Source organism: Gouania willdenowi, chromosome 7 (assembly GCF_900634775.1).
Source record: "Gouania willdenowi chromosome 7, fGouWil2.1, whole genome shotgun sequence".
Classification (NCBI taxonomy): domain Eukaryota; kingdom Metazoa; phylum Chordata; class Actinopteri; order Blenniiformes; family Gobiesocidae; genus Gouania; species Gouania willdenowi.
In genome coordinates, this window is record NC_041050.1 from 8,149,417 (window position 1) to 8,169,607 (window position 20,191).

Consider the following 20,191-nt stretch of genomic DNA (forward strand, 5'->3'; position numbering starts at 1 on the left):
TCTCCCCGTGCTGTGTGGGTTTCCTCCGGGTCCTCCGGCTTCCTCCCACAATCCAAAAACATGACTAAGGTTGATTGGAGTCTCTAAATTGCCCATAGGAGTGAATGAGTGAGTGAATGGTTGTCTGTGTCTGTATTGCCCTGTGATGGACTGGCGCCCTGTCCAGGGTGTACCCCCGCCAAGCGCCCTATGAGAGCCGGGGATTGGCACCGGCAGACCCCCGCGACCCTGTTAAACGGGAATAAGCGGGTATGAAAATTGATGGATGGATGTCTGAAACTCTGAAACTCTTTATCAGTATTTAATCTTAGCAGCCCATTGTCAAAAGTTACAAAAGTCCCTCTGTCGAAAGTGAAATGTAGAAAACACTTACGCCCAACGTGGGGCTCGAACCCACGACCCTGAGATTAAGAGTCTCATGCTCTACCGACTGAGCTAGCCGGGCTTAGAAGACAAATGACAGGAGGTTTTTATAACGCCCTCACAAGAACTACAGAATACATTTCTTATGTATTATGATGCCCTCTAGTGACTCAAAATATGAAACCCATAAAGAACCCCACTGCTGGATATTTCTAGATCTTTTTTTAGCCAGGTACTGACCAGACCAGATTGGTTGTCAATGTCATTATAGCTCACAACCTTTTCCTAAATGTCCTAATAGATGTATATATAAGAAAATATATGATCACATCAGAATATCACATTACTAACTATGTTACTATCTTAAAAAGACAAACGGAGCTCAAACCTGTATCCCCTTTTCCACATTGTGGCGGGGAATAATAATAATAACTTCTGAAAGGGACCAAGCCTTCCTGCGCGACTTGGCCCCCAGGTAAAGTTTATGAAGGTGCGATTTAAAATGTGTAAGATACAGGCCTAAATGCGTTTGCACTCAATATAGCGCTACCTAGTGGCACACTTTTTGGTATGGGTGGTCTGTGTCCTCTTGTATATGTACCCTGTAAATTTCACAGCCCTCATCATATTACTTGAGCTGAAATAAATGTTTGTTATTCATGTTGTAATAAGCCAAGCCCACTTTGACCAATCACGATTGACTTCGAGATATCGCCTCAGGAGCGACCCAGAGTCATACCCACCAAATTTGGTAAAAATCGGTCTTGACACTTAAGAGATATAAATGTCCCATATTTGCAGTACCACCTAGTGGCTCATACCCCCACAGTCACATGCCAATCAAGGATCTCAGATTTTATGTTGTTAGCATTTATTTTGACTGAGATATGCAAACAGTTTACGTTTTTATAGCTAGCTAGAAACCTTTATTCGTTCAGAATTTGCGCATATTTTGACAAAACAAAATTCTTTTATCAACTTTAGATCAGGTCCAACTGAAGACTCTGCGTGCTAAGTTTCACACTGATAGTACAAAACCCCAAGGAGGAGTTAGAAAAAGTAGGTTTTACAGTTTTTGCAATTTTGCGCCACAAAACTCTTGGCGGAAATGGGCGTGGCCTCACTGAGCTGATTCAGTGCTATTCAGGGAACCTGTGGATATGAAATTTTTGAATGTGCAACATACGGTGTGGGAGTTCATAGGTCAAAACGCGTTGACCTTGGTTATAGCGCCACTTGTGGGCGAACATATGTGAGTTTCGAACTCCATCAAGGTATTGATACCATGAAACCACACACCAAATTTGGTTATCCTATCTCAAACAGTTTCTGAGAAAAGCTGTGCACTTTAACTCGGATGAACGGACGCACAAACGGAGCTCAAACTTATATCCCACTTCCACTTCATGGCGAGGGATAATAACAACTAAGTCAAGAACAGGAGAACTGTGTTTACAGTATGTATGGGCAGAGCCGTATAGAGAGAGAGAGTTGCGACAATGGAAGTCCAAAATGCTTGACCGTCATGTGATTCATGTGAGATTGAATTTTGTCCTGGAAGTTAGTGGCGGGCCATTCGAATTCATTGATTCCTAGTGACACAACTGGGATTTTCGGTAATTTGTCGTCAATAACTGCATTGACTGACAATATTATTACAGTACGCTGTCATATGTATGTATGTGTATATACAATATATGTTTATGTAGTTCCATGAATAGGTTTTTTCCCTAACGTAAATTTGTATTAATGATTAGTGTATTGCTTTTTTTTACGTAGTTAAGGCCAACATTAATTTGGTTAGAAAATTGTGTTAATATGTATTATATACAGTACGTCTTGCTTTGAATTTTCTTTAAATTGTGAGTCATTTTGTCTGTTTATGTGGTATTTCCTTATTGTTCTGTGTTTTTGTTCTTATTTTGTGTGTTTTTGGAGTCATTTTCTCTGAGTTTGGTATTTCCTTATTTTTCATGTGTTTTTGGAGTTATTTTCAGTCTATTTGTTGTTATTTTTGTGAGTTTTTGGAGTAATTTTCTGTGTTTTTGTGAATTTCTTTGAGTCAAGTTGTCTGTGTATTTAAGGGAGCTTAATAATTGATGTCATATTTTAGATTGTTCCATATTCCGACACCCTGAACTGAAATGCACCTTTCTTTTGTAACTGTTCTCAATTTTGTGTTTTTTTTAAATATCTGTATTCCTCACTATAGAAGATAAGCGATAGCTTATCTGCTTTTTTGACGCAGATAAAGCCAACATTAATTTGGTAAAAAAAAATTTTTTTTAAATGTGTTAATATGTATTGTGTACAGTATGTAATGCTTTGAATTTTCTTTAATTTTCTTAAAAAAAACAATGGGCTATTAAAAAACACATGTTAATAGATTTAGATACGCTAATAATAAAAATTAAAATTAAAATTGAAAAAAATAATAAAAATTAAAATATCCAATATGATTATTTCAACTTCTTAAAGTTCAAAAGTGCCAAACAAACTGTCTCATCTGCTATTTCAATTTCAGCAATCAACGGCTCACTTCCGGGACTAAATGTAAGGCTCCATGAGCCGCCATTGTTGTAAAAAAAAAAAAAAAACGAACCATTGGAGTGAACGGAGTTGTCGCAACTCTTTCTCTATACGGCTCTGTGTATGGGTTACTGTGGGCTGAAACCACTGTAACCGGGCACAACTGCCATGAGTTTTAATTGGTTAACTCCACATTATATGGGATATTGTATGTAAAGCTTTTAATGACCTTACCTGTTAATTGACGACCCTCCTCATTACACAATGACGACAACAAATTGTTCTCGTTTTTTCTTCTTCTTTGAAATTTCTGAGCAACATCAAATGATTACCACTTCCGGTAATTGTTTTAAAAACAAATGAAAAATAAGAATAAAAAAGGTGTAGCTAGATTAAAAAACACCTCCTCATAAAAATATACAACTTTATGATTTTACAATAATTTACATAAATTCTACAATTGTTCAGTTAGGGGGGGGACCCATAAGAAAGTGATTTTTAATGTGGCACGGAAAAAAGAATCAACAACTTTTTTAAAAAAATGTTTTAATGTATGTAGGTAGATTTTTGTATTTATTATTCAATTAAAAAAAAAAAAAAACGTTTATAATCAAAGAAAAAAGTGTTCAATTGCAATTATTTGGGTCTCAAATTTTCTTTGGAATTATACATTTTTGATTGAAGTAAACGTTTTTTGATTGAAAAGTGTTTTTTAAAGAAGTGATTATTATTATTATTATTATTATTTTATTTTATTTTTTTATTTTATTTTTATTTTTTTTGATTGAATGATAAAGACACAAATCTACTGCCATAAAAATGTTAATCAGGAATTTGTACAGAAAATAATGGATTTTTTGGAGATTTATTATTATTATTATTATTAGTATTAGTATTAGTATTAGTATTATTATTATTATCTTACTTTATTTTTTTACTACTATACTGTGTGTGTATCTGATTAATAAAGGAATTCTGATTCTGATGTGACTACTGTTTGCGTTGACATGTATGATGTAATTAATTATGCAAACGTTTAGTTGTTAATTAAATTGTTGTCTAATCGTTTGATGGGTCACATCAGTTCCTTGGTGTGTTTAAACCACTGGTTTGTGTTGAGTGCAGAAGCTGCGTACGGTACTTACGTGAGCTCCGGGCTTTCCTTGTACGTCAGTGACTCTGGGCGGTTCGTGAATGGGCTCTTGAAGTGGGAGGACCCTGTCGTCTGACTTCTGCGGGAGAGAAAAATAGTAGCTGTTGTGTTGTGTTTTCCGCATTGGGTTGTTGCGATGCCTTTTAATGACTGTTTTTAAACCCTCGGTAGTAGCGGTTCACCGGGGTCACGGACTAGAAACGGGCGGACGCCGATACGTGCAGCGCAGGCCAACAACAGCAGCAGCAGTAGCAGCAGTGGTAGGAGAAGCTAGCTCAACCAAACCCAGCAAGAGTCTGTGATTGCAGCCCCCGGACACGGAGAAGGCTGATCCGCCTCAGAGAGCCATGGGGTTCCGTAAGAAAAACAAGAGTCCGCCGGTGCTGAGCCATGAGTTTGTGATCCAGAACCACGCCGACATGGTGTCCTGTTTGGCCATGGTCATCCTCCTCGGCCTGATGTTTGAGGTACGGTGAGCCAGTAGCTGATGCTAGCTAACGTTAGCTGGTGCCTCTCTCTGTCCCTTCCTTCCTTCTAATGTCTCCTTTATTGCCACTAAACACTCACTACTGGACTTAGGCACTCATAAAGAGCCAACTAGAACATGTTTCTAGTGTTTAGCTGTAAAGAAATTGCTCTGTCTAAACTAACATAGCTTGCTTTAAAATGTTGTTTTATTACATGTTGGGAAATAGTGCCAAACTAGCTAAAAGCCCTGAACCCTATTGAGACAAAATAATCCACTGTGACACCAATATTTACCTCACATCTATTATATAGATCACTTGTATCACCAATATATTGTGCAAACTAAGTAAATCCAAGTAAAACTCAGATTTATCAGGTTTGGGTCAGTAAATAATTTAGTGGAGGTGGGCAATCATTCTACAATCTCTTATTCTGGGGTGTGAATTAAAGTAGATATGATAAACAGCATAACTTCCTGTGGGATAGTGAAACTAGTCATTAACAAAAACAGCCTACACAATAGTAAATACTACTGTGTATCGTAGTAAAAGTTATCTTTTGTATGTTTATAGCCTTTATCCACTTTACTGTGTACATCATAATAAAGAGAATAGAGTTTAGTCCCAGTGGATGATTTCTCTGTATCTCTTTAGTTGTATATTCAGGAAGGAAGTAAAAACCCTTGAAATAGAGTGGATAGCAGCAACGATCGTAATTACACAATAATCAGAGTATAATGTTAGATTTTACAGTAAAATGTTGTTATGAAGGGAGTGGTCTTTATTTGCTGATGAAGAACCAGTAGATGAGTTTCTGAGAAGTTAGGGTGTGGTGATTACATACACACGGTCAATAAGTTAAAAGTTGCTGCTGTTATGATTGAATCCTGTATTCTTGCATACTGGTTCATTGATTGCTCTTTATTTGAGCAAACTGAACACTTGTTATATATATATATAATACCATTTAGTTTGACTTAGTATAAAGTCCTGAGGCTTTCAAAGCTGAAATTAACTCATCCAAATTCTATTCATTGTAATATAGATACATTGCTAATATCTTCATGAAATCATACCAAACATGCTAAAAAAAAAAAAGTGTCAATAAAGTCGTGTGACATTTTGAGTAAAATTTGACATTATTGCCCATTTGCTTTACTCGCTAGGCATTCAGTCTAGTAGTAGACCGATACATCGGCTGGTCCATTTTTGTGTTTTTTGCGTGTATCGGCATCAGCCGATGTGGGCTGCTGCATTCGCCGATCTGCATTATATACAGAGAGCAAAATTATTTTTTACTTGTTCTTGTTCTACGTTATCTGTTTTTAATATTTGTTCAATCTTTTTTACTTGTTGTCATTGTACCTCACCTTTGTTAATTCCAATGATTGTTCCTTTTTTAAAATTGAGACTTTTTTTGATGTAATTTCGGCTCCAAATATTGGCTCAAGAAAGGCTGATGGAAAAAAAAATTCTATCGGCATTGGCCCTAAAAACAAATCCATATTGGTCCATCCCTAATAGTGTGAAAATGCATGACATTGTCCTAAATCATACATGAAAGGTGTTTCCCTATCCTATTGGAACCTAATTTTAAATAACGAAAAGAAAGAAAAGACCGTTCTTTGCTTTTTCCGTTTTAGAACGTAAATTCCACGAAAATCAGTCTTTAAAGTTGGTAATATGAATCTCATTTTACCTTTATGTGCTATATCCAGTTTTCCAAAAGTTGGTTTTGCAGGAGAAATCACCTTTAATATGTAAAGAAAGTGGTGTTAATCAGCTATTAAGTAGTTATAAATAAATGAACATCGTAGACTATATTCACACACCAGCGGCGACAGAGATACCATGCTAATCGTGCTAATTTTAGGATGTAATTAAGGGTTTAGTGTCTTGCCTACAGGTGCTTTAAAGCATCCATAAGTTTAGCTTTGAAATCAAACCACCAATTTTTGGCTTAGGAGATGAAAACATGAGCCACGGTCAATCATGGCATTTAATTTCTCAACCACTGATGCAGTAAAACTTGTTTAGTCACATTTGTTACTGTATTTTGATTTTAAATCTTTTTTGTTGTTGTAAATTTTACTGATTCTGTCTCTCTTTTTCTTTTCTTTTTTACAGGTCACGGCAAAGTTTGCCATTATGTTTATCACCGTTCAGTACAATGTGACTCAAGTTCTCGGTGAGTTAATTATTGACCTTGTACTTGTTGGAAGTCCTTGATAGTAACAGTTTAAGATTTCTGCCTCTTTTTTATTTTAGATGAGAAAAGTGATCCAATCAACCTGTACCTGTACGGCCCTAAAGACATGGCCACTGTGTTCTTCTATCTGCTGATTGCTGTCATCCTTCATGCCTTGATTCAAGAATATGTTCTGGATGTAAGTGCGTAATCATCTGTTCATGAAGATTTCTCTTTTTTACGTTATCATAGTTTTCCATCTTTCTGTTTTTTACACCTTATGTTGGTATGCTGAAAGTAACCTCTGACTCCGCTGTGGCCTGGATATAAGTTTCTTCCTCGTCTGATTCATAGACGCCGACTCACTCTGTGGAAGATTTACAGTAGTCTTTAGCTCAAAGTTTTATAGCTATGGGATCAAAGTATTACAGGATTCCTAGATATACAGTATATGCCTCGTGGCTTTCTGGAAGCTGTTTGAAAGTGATCAAAATGACACATTTTTACGGGAGATTCTGAAGAATTGAATGCGTTTTGAATCTTTTATGACGATTAGATTTTTTCATTGTAGTTTTCCCTTAAAATACCTCATCTCTGCTGGGTAAATGGATTTATTGAATATGGTTCAGGATGCCTAATCTGCTGGGAACCTTTTGTTATCCTGCTTGTTCTTCTTCTTCTTCCTCCGAGGAAATGCTACTTCCCATTCGCTAACAATCACCAAATTTCCCACAAAGGTCCAGTCCCATCCCAGATGGCCTTGGCTGCCAAAATAAGCTAATAGTCCTAAAGGTTGTGCTACAGCAATCCTCTAATGTAAAACAATGTACAACAACACAACCAAATGTGCTACAGATTAGCAACATTTACCTAAATGTAGCCCCAACACTGGAAAAACTTGTACATTTAAAACCTATTGTCAATTCTGAAGTCCAATGCTCTGGTTTTTCAAAAACTGTAGAACTTATTAAACTTATCTCCTCCCACAATATTTGCTCAATCGACACCAAACTTGCTACATCTCATCTTCAGATTGTACTACACAAGTGATTTACACAGATTTTTGATTTATCAAAAATTGAGCCCACAGTACATCAAAATGTTGTACTTTAAATATTTTTCTTTCTCTTTTGATTCATTTATTTCAAGCTAGGCAATAAAACAAACACAAAAAAGTTCAAACGAAACAGGTAATACATTCTATGCAAATCAAGTCTGTATCTGGCTCTTGAAACAAGATACAAAAAATAAAACATAAACGCCCGAAATGAAGTGGGATAAAGTAAAACTTATTTGAACCCACCCCAGTGTAAAAAAAAGACTTTTGATTAAAAACAAAGCTTATATATTGTAAATAATACAATTTTTTTATGTGTCTACATGTGTAGAATCACACTTTCATAATTTCACATTGAGACAATCACATTACCACAGGTAACAGTTCAAAACAAAACAAAAAATAACACAGGGGTAAGACATTGTATTGTGCATACAACATAAATACAGTTTAACAAGAAAACACATAAATAGTTGGTCCTCACTCTCTCTATTGCAGAGTTTCTCAAACTTTTTCAGACTAAGGACCACTTAATCAAGAAAAAGAAAATCTGGGACCACCTAATTCTGTTAGATCGATGATCGGTAGGTACGTACGTAGGTAGGTTGGTAGACAGATAGATAGATAGATCTGAATTAGTTTCCATTTATTTTTCTTTTATTGACCCCATCTTCAGCCATCAATCCATCTTCAGTTGAGTGTGCTTATCATTTTGACAGCTATTGATTTTAGATAGAACTTACAGTTAGTTTTTCAGTCGAGTGCAAACAGTTTGAGAAACACCTTTAATCTAAAAATAATTAATTTTAAAAATATATTCACCCACCTAACTACTGGACCACTAAGGGTCGCTCAAGGACCACCAGTGGTCCGCAGACCACTCTTTGAGAAAGGTTGCTCTATTGTGACCAGACATTTTGTTTATACTGAGTTTTAAAGCGGTAAAGGTTTTGCCTGTATTGCAAATGTATAGTTGCAAATTCTTACTAAGTACGTTTTCAATGTTTATTTAAGATAAACAGTCAACATATTGGAGTCATTATAGATGATGTTACGAAAATATCAGAACTGTATCTAATAAAAGTGAATTTTACAGTATTTTGAACAATTGGAATGGAATTGTAATTTTAATCAGTTTTTCCACTTATTGAGCCGGTAAATCATTGTTAAAACCAGATTACCAACATCTCAATGCTGTTTAGATGTGAAATGTGTATTTTTTTTGTTTTTCATTTTTTACATCACCCATCAGACAAACAAAATCTCAAAAAATACTCCATGAAACCAAGACAAAACAAAATAAAACGACAACAAAATAAAAAAAAAAACACATAGTTGTCCCTGCCTCCATCAGACCAAATCTACCCCCCTCCCCCACCCTAATCTTTATACATAAAAGGAGAGAGTCAATTACTCAACAAATAGCAATTGGGTTACATCCAACTGTAAATCAGAAAAAGTTAATTTTATTTTATTTTTATTTTTAAGTTTTTGTCAGCCATTTAAAAGCTGCCTTTAAACGCTAACAGCTTCTGTCTTGTTTTGACTACGATTGCCTAGCCCTGACCACTGCTGCACAGAAGATGTTATTCCCCTTTGTAGTGTTGTAATGTATTAATTTGATGTGTTTCAGAAAATGAACAGGAAGTTGCACCTATCAAAGACCAAACACAGCAAGTTCAATGAGTCCGGACAGCTGGCCGTGTTCTACTTGTTGTCCTTCATGTGGGGCTGCAGCATCCTGACAGCGGTACGAAGGCCGAGGTTAAAGCACATCACACTATGTTTCAACTCTTCCACTCTTTCTGTTTCTGCCTGACAGGAGGACTTTGCAACCAACCCGACATTCTTATGGGAGGGTTACCCACACACTCACATGGCGTAAGTGAAGCTTGTCCACACCTGCTACATGTGTGGAATAGCGTAGATTGAAGAACGTCATTATGATGCGTCTCACTTCCTGTTGAAATACCACCAAGGTTCTCTTGTTCTGTGTTTAGTTTTCAGGTCAAGTTCTTCTACATTTGCCAAATTGCGTATTGGCTGCACTCACTTCCTGAGCTGTACTTTCAAAAAGTACGAAAGGTAAGAGAAAAGCAACATGTTTGTTTTCCACTGTAGGTTCCTGATATGTTATACCCATTAAAAAGTCATTGTAATCAAAATATGTCACAATACAAACTACAAATACAAATTAGAATTGTGTTGCCATGCCTGGCAAAATGGGAAAAAAACAAACTGCCATGGGTGGAAATTAAAAATATTAACCAAAATTACTGAAAAAAACATGGCATTTTTTGATTGGGTAGAAATGATAACCTACTGGACTAAATAAAGATAGCATGAACACTTTTACTTATTTTATTTTTTAGACGCAGTCAGTACATACAGTATAGTAATGATAGGAACCTATCACTATCGCTGGATAAAAATCACCTGAACGTATGCCTGTAGGAAAAAGTGGGCTTTGGAGTAAGGGAACATGTATTATCTAAATCAGTGGTTCCCAAACTGGGGTCTTTTACATGCATCCAGACTTTTTTTTCTCATCCATCAATAATAATTTGAAGCATAACTCTTTAAAAAAACACCAAAAGGTGAAGTTCAAATTCTAAAATGAGCAAAACACCAGAAATAAATGGGGGAAAAAGGCCTAAATTCAAGGTTAATGTTGGACGAGGCACGGGAAAGTGTTTAGACGAACTTGCAGACACAAATAAATAATGTATGGCATGAACTAAGGGGTGCTTGCGATAACAAACTAACTGCTATGGGGTACATGGGGCAATATACCTGTAGTTAGGGAAACACTGATCTAAATAAACTGCTTCACCAATCCCAGATTCTCCTTTTTGTTGTTTTCACAGGAAGACATCCCTCGCCAGCTTTATTACATTTGCCTTTACGTCGCCCACATCACTGGTGCCTACGTTTTAAAGTGAGTCGAACCTTTGTACGTCCTCCAAGGGTGAAATAAAATCATCTCTGATGAAGTTATCAAATGTTCAAACTTAATGATTAATAGATTAGTGCAGTTTATGGTAGGTCGCAATAGATTGTGTGATTAAAATGTATGATACCGTAGAATAATTAACTACTTTGACCTCCTACTTGATGTTAATTTACTGGACAGTTTCTCGTAGCTCAGAAAGAGATTGATTTTCTCTTCCTCTCCTTTGAGGATGAACTGTGTTTAGATGTTATTCCATCTACCTCTGTCACTTTTTGTTTTAATTTCAGCCCAACTCATTATTTTTAAACTCTAAAGAGACTTCTTCTCTTTGTAATGAATGAGTCATCGTGCTTGGCAAGTTTTAAACCTTACTTCCTGTTCTCTCTGTTCAACTCTTGCCTTTTAGAGTATGACTTAAGTCAATAGTTTTTATTTCCTGTTACTCATACATGTTAAAGCTGTTGGAGAGGTTTTTTTTTTTTAATCAGATAAAGACATAGTGTAGGCCTCATAGATCAATAAATCGAAGGCAATTTGTTCAGAAAAAAAGATGCAAAAGGTTAAAATTGCCGCTCTGACCTCCACTGTAAACACTGTTTATTGACGTTGTCAGAAAAGTTTAGCGCATTGCATTGTGCATAGGGATCTAACTATTCACTCAACTCCCGATACGATACGATTCAATTCACGATACTGGGTTCACGATACGATTCTCTCTTTTCTTTTTAAAAGTGCAACTGAAAATGTATTTTGTGCCTTAACAATTGGACTTCAAAAAAAAAAAAACAGTCTGCACCGTATTTATGTCAGATATTTGTTTGGACCATCAGAGGGCGCTGGTAACCCAGTGGTCGGTTGGGATGCAGCTGTTCTAGCTGTGAAGAAGAGATGCTATGCTAGCAGACAGAGCTAATAGAAAAAAGTGACTTTTACAAATATTCACGTAATATTACAGATATTCTTTCGGTGCTAAAGGGGTAAGGAATCATTCATGAACATGTTTAAGAGTAGAAGGCGTCCAGAAACAATGTAGTAGCAGATTTCGCTCGCCGCCTCAACATTTGAACAAGAGAAGGATAAATGTATAGCGCCCTCTGCTGTTTAAAAAGTAAGTAAGTAAGTAGTTTATTTATAAAGCGCTTTTTGCAGATAAAATCACAAAGTGCTGTACAGAGTTGTGGTAAAAGTACAAGTGCAACACAATAGAATAATAAAACAAGAGTGCATAAATATCATAAGAACAGCAACATTACAGAACAAATAAAAATTAAAATCCAGTTAACTAAAAGCTTTACTGTAAAGTGTAGTCTTCAGCAGTTTTTTAAAAGTGTCCACACAGTTGAGCTCCCTGAGAGACTGGTGCAGGTTATTCCAGAGTCTGGGAGCTACAGCCTGGAACGCCAGGTCTCCTCTGGTTTTAAATTTAGTTTTTGGGGTCTTTAGGAGACCCTGACCTGAAGACCGAAGGCATCGCCCTGATGAGTAGGGGCACAACAAGTCCGAGATATATTTAGGGGCCTGACCATGTAATGCTCGGAACGTGAGAACTAAAATTTTATATTCTATGCGAAACTTAACTGGAAGCCAGTGCAGAGTAGCAAGAATGGGGGTGATGTGGGATGTTCTAGAAGCACAGTTAAAAGTCTGGCAGCAGCGTTCTGAATGATCTGGAGTCTGTTTAGGGTCGACTTATTAAAACAAGTAAAAACAGAATTACAGTAGTCAATACGAGATGATATAAATGCGTGTATGACCAGTTCCAGATCTGATTTTGATAAAAGATGCCTCACTTTAGAGATATTTCTCAGGTGGTAAAAACAGTTTTTAGTCAATTGACGACAATGTCCCTCCAAAGACATGGACTGATCAAAAACAACCCCAAAAGTACTGCGATTCAATTTTCAGAGAATCGATGTGAACCGTGATGCCTATGAATCGATTTTTAACTGCCTTACGATTAATCGTTACATCCCTGATTGTGCATACATGTAAATCAGTCGCTTCTTGGCAAAATTTGACTTTGTGAACTGAAAATAGCTCATTTATGTGAATCGTACAGATCCGATGAGTTTTTTCTGGGGTGTGTCGTTGTCATAGGCTGTTTGCCGCTCCTTGCACACTGAAGACTAGATTCACTCCACGCATATCTTCCATACTCACACAGATGTCATTTCTACATATTACTCAGGGGCGGACTAATATGTGAGCGCATAGCCCTCAGCTATTGCGATCTGTACCGACCTGCTTGGGACAAGTCACAGGAGTGGATTAAACCGGTTTCACTTGACCGGGAAAACACACAGACGCTTATCATCACTGTGTCTTTATATAATAATTATCATCTCCTGCAACTTTAAGATTTATGCATTTTTTTTTTCCTTTTAATTCTGCATTGCCTGTTGGTTCAGCCTTCATCGACTAGGCCTGGTGCTTTTGGTTCCACACTACCTGGTGGAGCTTCTGTTTCATGCATCACGTCTGTTCTACTTCAGTGACGAGAACAAGCAGAAAGGGTATACATTTCCAGTTCTTTACTCTTTTAAACTTCTCCTGTTTGATGGCTGACGTTGGTACAGTTGGTAAAATATGCTGCTCTTGTTCCAGTTTCACTCTGTGGGCGCTGCTTTTTGTCATCGCTCGCCTCCTCACCCTCACACTCTCAGTGCTGACCTTTGGCTTTGGCCTGCCCCGCACCCAGAACCAAGGCTTCTCTCTCGCACAAGGAAACTTCAACGTGCTCACGATAAGGTTGGAACCAATGACGTGCAGTCAGTGGACGCATGAATTATGATGATACTGGTTTCCTGTTAGTTCAAAAATGTGAAAGTTTGTCAGGATTATTTGGGGGGCAATGGGTGCAGGTGGGGCTTGAAAATTCACCTTCGTTCAAAGTGGGGAAAACCCCAAAAAGTTTGAGAACCAGTGCTTTTAACGCCCACAGGATGACCTGCCTGGCAGCGATCTGCCTGACGCAGGCCTGGATGATGTGGAAGTTCATCAATTTCCAGCTGAAAAAGTGGCGAGAGCACAGCCAGAGTCAAGCCTCAAAAAAGAAGATCGTCAGTCCAAAAAGCAAACCCCACAAAAGAGAGACGACAAGAGGTGAGGACGCACAGGTTGTTCACGTCAGCTGTGCATCTCATTGGCCTGTTTTTTTTTTTTTTTTTTTGGTTTGGTTTTTGTCAACGTTTTTTTTATTGTTTCTTTTGCAATTATACACCCAAACAAAAACATGAACATGTTTCCATTTAGAACAGCAGAGCTAATCTCTCAATGTATTCTAATCAATAACAGGAATTCAAACATGCTGTTAAAGGGCAAATTATAATAGGTACTGTATATGAGATATACAAAATAAATATATGCATATGTACATATACACAAACGCATACACAATAGATTTATGCTTACATTTATGTATGCATACACCAGAGCTGGGGGCAATTACATATTTAAATTACAGTTGCGTCTTCAATTTTCAATTACAACTCAATTACGATTACTGACATTTTTTCCAATTACAATGACTTTTTCTCCTTGAAAGTCAATGACAATTACGTTCTTATTTACTAAAGTTTAATTACTATCAATCACAATTGCTGAACCTTTGATACATAAATGCATAAAACATAACCATCCTCTTCTTTTAGCTTTCTGTTAGCGTATCTTATAATGGGTCATTTTGACCCATGTATTAAATCAACTGTAAAATACACAAAAAAAATGATCCATCATTTAATTTGTTTCTCATCTCTTGGTTACATTGTTAGGCTTACAATATTGGGTTTAATATTTTTGGTGTGCGTGGGTTTTCTGTCAGTACACCCCTAGATTTTTTATTATTTTTTTTAATGCTATATTGACAGGTAAACTTGATATGAAACATATTTTTTAAATAATTGTTAATTACATATGTGTATACATGTGTGAGCCATAGAACTATAACGTGATTCCCCAGTTTTGCATTTAATTAAATTATAAATGACAGTTTTTTATCTACTTTCCATGACAATTACAATTACAAGGTCAATTATCTGAACTCAATTACAATTCAATTATGATTGCTACAGATTTTTCCAGTTACAATTACAATTATGTCATAAATGTAATAAATTATCAATTACGCGACTGCAATTATAATTGACCCCAACCGTGGCTTACACACACACAAACACAGTAAATGACAAAATATAGAAGTAGTGGGATTATCAGCTCTAATTTACAGTGCCCTAAGTTCGGGCGGCTGTGGCTCAGTTTGTAGGGCCATAGACGGGGAAACGGAGGGTCGACAGTTCATGTCCTCGTGCGGACCAAAAATACGGAAGCTGGTAGCTGGAGAGGTGCCCCTGAGCAAGGCACCGAACCCCAACACTGCTTCCTTCATTGTAAAGTGACTTTGAGTACCCAGAAAAGTGCTATATAAAATGGATGTATGATAATAGTAATGCAATTTCTCCCTTGTGGTGTATGATATTTTCTCATATTTCATTGGCCTGTTTTTTAATTTGTAATTCTCATCCAGGAGGAGCCGTCAACGGAGTCGTCAGGAGTGAAGATAAAACATCACCACGAACAAGAAAAGCCAAAGCTTCCTAGAGATGGACGAGTCAGTGGGGAGAAGGGATGGTTGAGGAAATTCTGACCATGTGAAAACATGTCTTTACACAACTTCTTATTGTGTCTCCAAACGAAATGTTTGAGCTCCCACTAGGAAACCTTACATAGCTGCCTCCTCGGGTTAAAATGACCAGTGTTGCCGTCTGCTCTGGTCATTTGCTGCAGACGAGCATCAGGAGGCCAGTGCTGGTTTGGAAGGCTTTAATGGGATTGATGGGAGTCGGCTCTTTAAAGTGTCCTTTAGTGTAAAACTACGATCAGTCGCCGGGTACGTTAAAACTTTCTTTAGCGATTTGATTTTTAAATCTGTTAACTTCACGGTACCTTAAAAAAAAGCCAGTTTCACCTTCAGGGCAACTTTTTGTAACGTGTACGGGTTAGCTAAGCTCACAGGGTGTCATTCTAAGTTCTGCTCCTTATGTAGTAGGTAAATCTGTAAAACAGGCTGGTAGTGCAGGTTTGGACATGAAAGCCTCTCTGCTCTGCAAGACATCATTTCTTTATTCAGCTCGTGTCTGATAAAGATCCTAAATTATTCACTCCAGAATTGCTTTTGTGCTTTTTTTTTTTTTTAAAGTTTTTGAAACCTCTGCAGCTAGAACCTTAGTCAACACTTTAAGTTTTATACATTATGCTGTCATAACATGACACTTGTCATTAGCATGAATAAGGTGTCATGAAGGCTGTCATTAAGTGTCATTAGTTACCCGAACCTTAACCCTAGCCCTACATGTGTCAAACTCAAGGCACGGGGGCCAAATCTGACCCTTGGAAACATCCAATTCGGCCCACAGGAGAAAGTAAAATATACAGAGAAAACGTAAATCATTATGGAAATGAAACTTAACACTTCTGGTGCTTATATTGCATGATTGCAATCATTTTTAATGTTGAATTGTTGAAAAAAAAACTCAAAATTCTTACAAAATCCTTAAATTTTCCTCAAATTATGACATACTATTTCCCTTAATTAAATAGAAATTGCCCACAAAATGTAGGAAATTTAAAGTGAAGATCCTGTTGGGACTGATATCATTCACTTATTGCTTGGACATTGCTGGTTTCTTAATTTTTTTTGTATTTTATGTATACGTAGAAGTACAGGGACACAATAATGTCGACATTTCTCATTTTCCCTGCATAAAATCAGTGGCCCACTTGAGATCAAACTGCTCTGTATTTGGCTCCTGAACTAAAATGAGTTTGACACCCCTGCCCTAACCCCAACCCCACTAAATTCCTCCAACTAACCCAAAAAATGCCAGCATAGCTCCAAAGGTGTCATAATTTAGCGAATGACACTTAATGACTGCTTTCATGACACCTTATTAATGCTAATGACAGCATAATATCGGCCTTATGCATAAAACTTTAAGTAAAGTGTTACCAAACCTTGTAACTAACACAAACTCTGCCATTTAAAATCAACCCTAATCAACCCTGCCCCTGGATTGAGGCTTTTTTTCGTGTGTGTGTTGTTTTGACGACTCACTGTTATGTGAGTTTGTTACAATAGGAAATGTTAAACCTACCAAGAGGAACCCATGCTGCGATGCTCTGATGTTTGCATATGGAAAAAATCCTCACAATGGCATGATTTAAAACCTTTGGCGAAGTATCTGTACTTCTGCTGCATACGGTAATTTGAATGCATGATGGGTTTGGTGAGGGCTAAAGACTCTATGGCTACTTCCTACTTGTGCTGTTAAATTTGCATCACACACGCATACATGCGTACTTGCATTCGGTGGCCTTTTTTTTTTTTTACAACTGCTGCAAGAGTTCTGTTATTTATTTTTGTCACATACAACAAATATTATTATTTTATACGCTTATATAAACGCTGTAACCACCAGCAAACATAGTGGAACATAGTAAATTAATTCTGTACATTTAAACATTCTCTCTCTCTCTCTCTCTCTCTCTCTCTCTCTCTCTCTCCCTCCCTCTCCCAGTGTCCTTATATAACATTAGTGGTTTATATCACGGTTATTGTTTGTGTTGTGTTCTGTTATGCTTTCTTTATTTAAGCTTGTGTATTAATAATCCTGTGTATCAGGAGACTAATTATTCACCACTAATGCCAGAGATTAAATACCACCCACTGTACAATGGGGTGACATGCCTGCACACAAGGGTTGGGGTCAACTACAATTTTTAATTACAATTACATCTTCAATTATTTATGTTCAATTACGATTTCGGTACTGAGCCTTTAATAAATAAGCACATAAAACCTAGCTTCCTGTTAGCTTTTCTTACGATAACGGGTCAGTTTTGACCCATGTCTTAAATCAGCTTTAAAATACTTTAAATATATGATCTATCGTGTAATTTTTTTTTTTTTTTTTTTATATATATATATCTTTGTTAACTTGTTATGCTTCCTTATCCATAAAAATAATGGTATTGATACTTTTGGTGTGGGCAGTATACTTGTAAATGATCTTTAATAGAACTGACAGGTAGACTTGACAGCAAACATATTTGATTAATTTTTAATTATGTATTTGTAAACGTCATGTGTGTTTTATTCAATTACAAAGTCAATTATCTGAACTTAATTACAATTTCATTGTGATTACAGCAGAAACACATTTACAATTACAATTTGGGGTGTCCCGATCCGATATTGATATCAGTCCAATATCAGCTAGAATACGAATATCGGATTTTATCGGACTGCATCTCCATTATATATTATATTTATTCAATAGAATACTGTAGATATTATGTTGAAGGTTAAAATGTATGGAACCAATTGGTTAATAATAAATGGGTCAGATTTTCTCATCCCTACTGTTGATGACTATTGTTCTCTGTTTGAGTGACAACACTTGATTAAGTCTTTTCTAACATTCCACACTACAAAATAAGTCATACAAGTATTAAGATCTGTGCTGATATCGTATCGGGAAGAGTTGTATCGGGACATCCCTATTTACAATAATAATTGTCACAATTGTAATTAATTACCAATTACGCTATTACAGTTATAATTGGCCCCAACCCTTGTGCACACGTACTCTTGCGTGTCATGTTGTTTCGCCTGTTGTCTTTGTTTCAAAGTGAACTGGTCCTGATTGATGATGATGATGTTTGTTGCTTGTCTAGTTAAAAGAGTTTCTCTATCTATTGCCTGTGTGCAGAGCATGAATCGTGACAATCTGTTCATCGACTCCTGTCGGGTTTTTCTGACGCGTTTATCTTTGGTTTATTTGACCAACACGACTGTTTGCGAAGCACTGAGGTGTGTGTGTGTGTGTGTGCGTGTGTGTGTTCCAGAGGTTGTCGTTGGTTAATGAAATGCTTCTGTGGTCAGTGTCTCTAACCCCTCAGACGAGGTTTCTCTGGTCTGTCCTTTCCTGCTTCACCTTTCCAGTGATTGTGACACTGCTGTGTTGTATTGATTGATTGACCAGTTCTTCTTCTTGTCATGGACCAGGTCCTGCTCTGCTGCTAACACACTGTTCACGTGGACAGGACTGAACTTCCCACGTGAATGTGGAGTCTTAGTCTTAACTGAGGAGGAGAGGAGGTTTTTACCGTCCCTTTAGAGCACTTTAGCCGGTCTATAGCAGGGTTGGGGTCAGTTATAATTATAATAGATAATGAATTACAGTTATTATGACAATAATGACAATTGTAATTGTTTTTTAAGAAATCTGTTGCTGTTGTAATCATAATTAATTTTTAATTGAGTTCATATAATTTACTTAGTATTTGTAAATTTTCTTGGAAATTCTATAAAAACTGTCAGTGCCAAAGCATACAAATGGATTTTTTTTTTTTTTTTTTTTCCTGCGATAAGGCTATAGTAAGGCAGAAAAATAGAAACATTTTTATTTTTTAGATTGGGTTTAGTAAGGCATAAAAATGGGAATCATACAATAGAGAAATTTTGACTTTTTTTTTTTAGATAAGGGTATAGTAAGGCATAAAAATAGAAAATACATTCATTTTTTTTCTGAGATAAGGCTATAGAAAGGCACAAATACAGAAAAAAAGATGAAATTCTTTTGAGATACGTTAAATAAGGCATAAAAACTATTTATTTCAGGCTCAGGAATTGTGATTATTTAGATTTGAACTTTAGTAATCGACAACATAATTGTAATGGAATTTTAGGAGAAAAATAATTATTTTAATTTTAGGTAATTGGGAAAAATGCTGGTAATCGTAATCATAATTGAGTTTAAATTGAACATGGATAATTGAAGATGTAATTGTAATTGACCCCAACATGTGCATGTTTGTGTGTGTGTGTGTGGCAGTGTCATAGGAGGAAAGGAGTTCTCAGATGTAAAATATTTTTCTTTAAAGAAGAAAGAAAAAAAAAAAAGACTAAACACTGTACTGAAATATCTGTCAAATCTTTAAGCTATTTTTATATAAACCGTTGAAAGTCACTGGTGTTAAATTTTCACGCGTGAATGTGTGTTTTTTTATTCTTTTTTTTTTTTTTTCTCAATGTTTTTGTTTAAATATATCAATGTGTGGATTAATCCAGTGGTTCTCAAACTGGTCGGACTTCAGGACTCACAGTAACACTTGATAACAAGTGGCGTCGCACAATTAAGGAAATTATCTTTGCTGATTTCACTGTTGAAGTTTGCTTTATTTATTCAAAGGCAAAGTTGTTGTTTTTTTTTTTTTGTTTAATTCAAAATCCTTAGAGTATTGTACAATAATTCCAGCAAGTTCTTTTTGAATAATATGTTAAGGTTTCATTTTTTCAGACAACGGTTCTTCATTTACTTAATCTCCTGACCTGTTTCGACTATCAACTGCCAGTATTCTTCAGAGGCATCTGCTGATGGCTTTGATGTTTTCTTGACTTCCCCGTAATACTGTTATAGAACAC

At 36.4% G+C, this 20,191-nt stretch overlaps 2 protein-coding genes and 1 non-coding gene across 10 annotated transcripts in view; 1 reads left to right on the forward strand and 2 right to left on the reverse strand.

Moving 5' to 3' along the window:
* The window catches only part of LOC114466793 (protein kinase C-binding protein 1-like), a 28,543-nt gene extending 24,359 nt beyond the window's left edge, over nucleotides 1–4,184 (reverse strand). For all 8 annotated transcript variants that reach the window (XR_003674471.1, XM_028452532.1, XM_028452544.1 and 5 more), the window contains exon 1: nucleotides 4,038–4,184. The gene's annotated coding sequence lies outside the window, so the exon portion shown is untranslated. The remainder of the gene's footprint in view (nucleotides 1–4,037) is intronic.
* On the reverse strand, nucleotides 373–445 carry trnak-cuu (transfer RNA lysine (anticodon CUU)). The gene has a single exon. It is a non-coding gene; the product is annotated as a tRNA-Lys (tRNA).
* Nucleotides 4,185–4,369: 185 nt separating the features above from the next.
* Nucleotides 4,370–16,237, forward strand: LOC114466801 (translocating chain-associated membrane protein 1-like 1). Its single transcript, XM_028452555.1, has 11 exons — nucleotides 4,370–4,512; nucleotides 6,640–6,700; nucleotides 6,781–6,899; nucleotides 9,391–9,507; nucleotides 9,580–9,638; nucleotides 9,758–9,842; nucleotides 10,625–10,695; nucleotides 13,119–13,223; nucleotides 13,315–13,458; nucleotides 13,652–13,812; nucleotides 15,233–16,237. The coding sequence occupies exons 1-11, from the start codon at nucleotides 4,393–4,395 to the stop codon at nucleotides 15,304–15,306; spliced, it is 1,116 nt and encodes a 371-aa protein (XP_028308356.1). The 5' UTR covers nucleotides 4,370–4,392; the 3' UTR covers nucleotides 15,307–16,237.
* Nucleotides 16,238–20,191: the final 3,954 nt, after the last annotated feature.

Excerpts from the sequence above, each read along its gene's own strand:
- LOC114466801 (XM_028452555.1), top strand. The coding sequence starts at position 4,393 with ATGGGGTTCCGTAAGAAAAACAAGAGTCCGCCGGTGCTGAGCCATGAG. Across the intron at positions 9,508-9,579 it reads GCTGCAGCATCCTGACAGCG|GAGGACTTTGCAACCAACCC; the intron begins GTACGAAGGCCG and ends TCTGCCTGACAG. Across the intron at positions 9,639-9,757 it reads TACCCACACACTCACATGGC|TTTTCAGGTCAAGTTCTTCT; the intron begins GTAAGTGAAGCT and ends TTCTGTGTTTAG.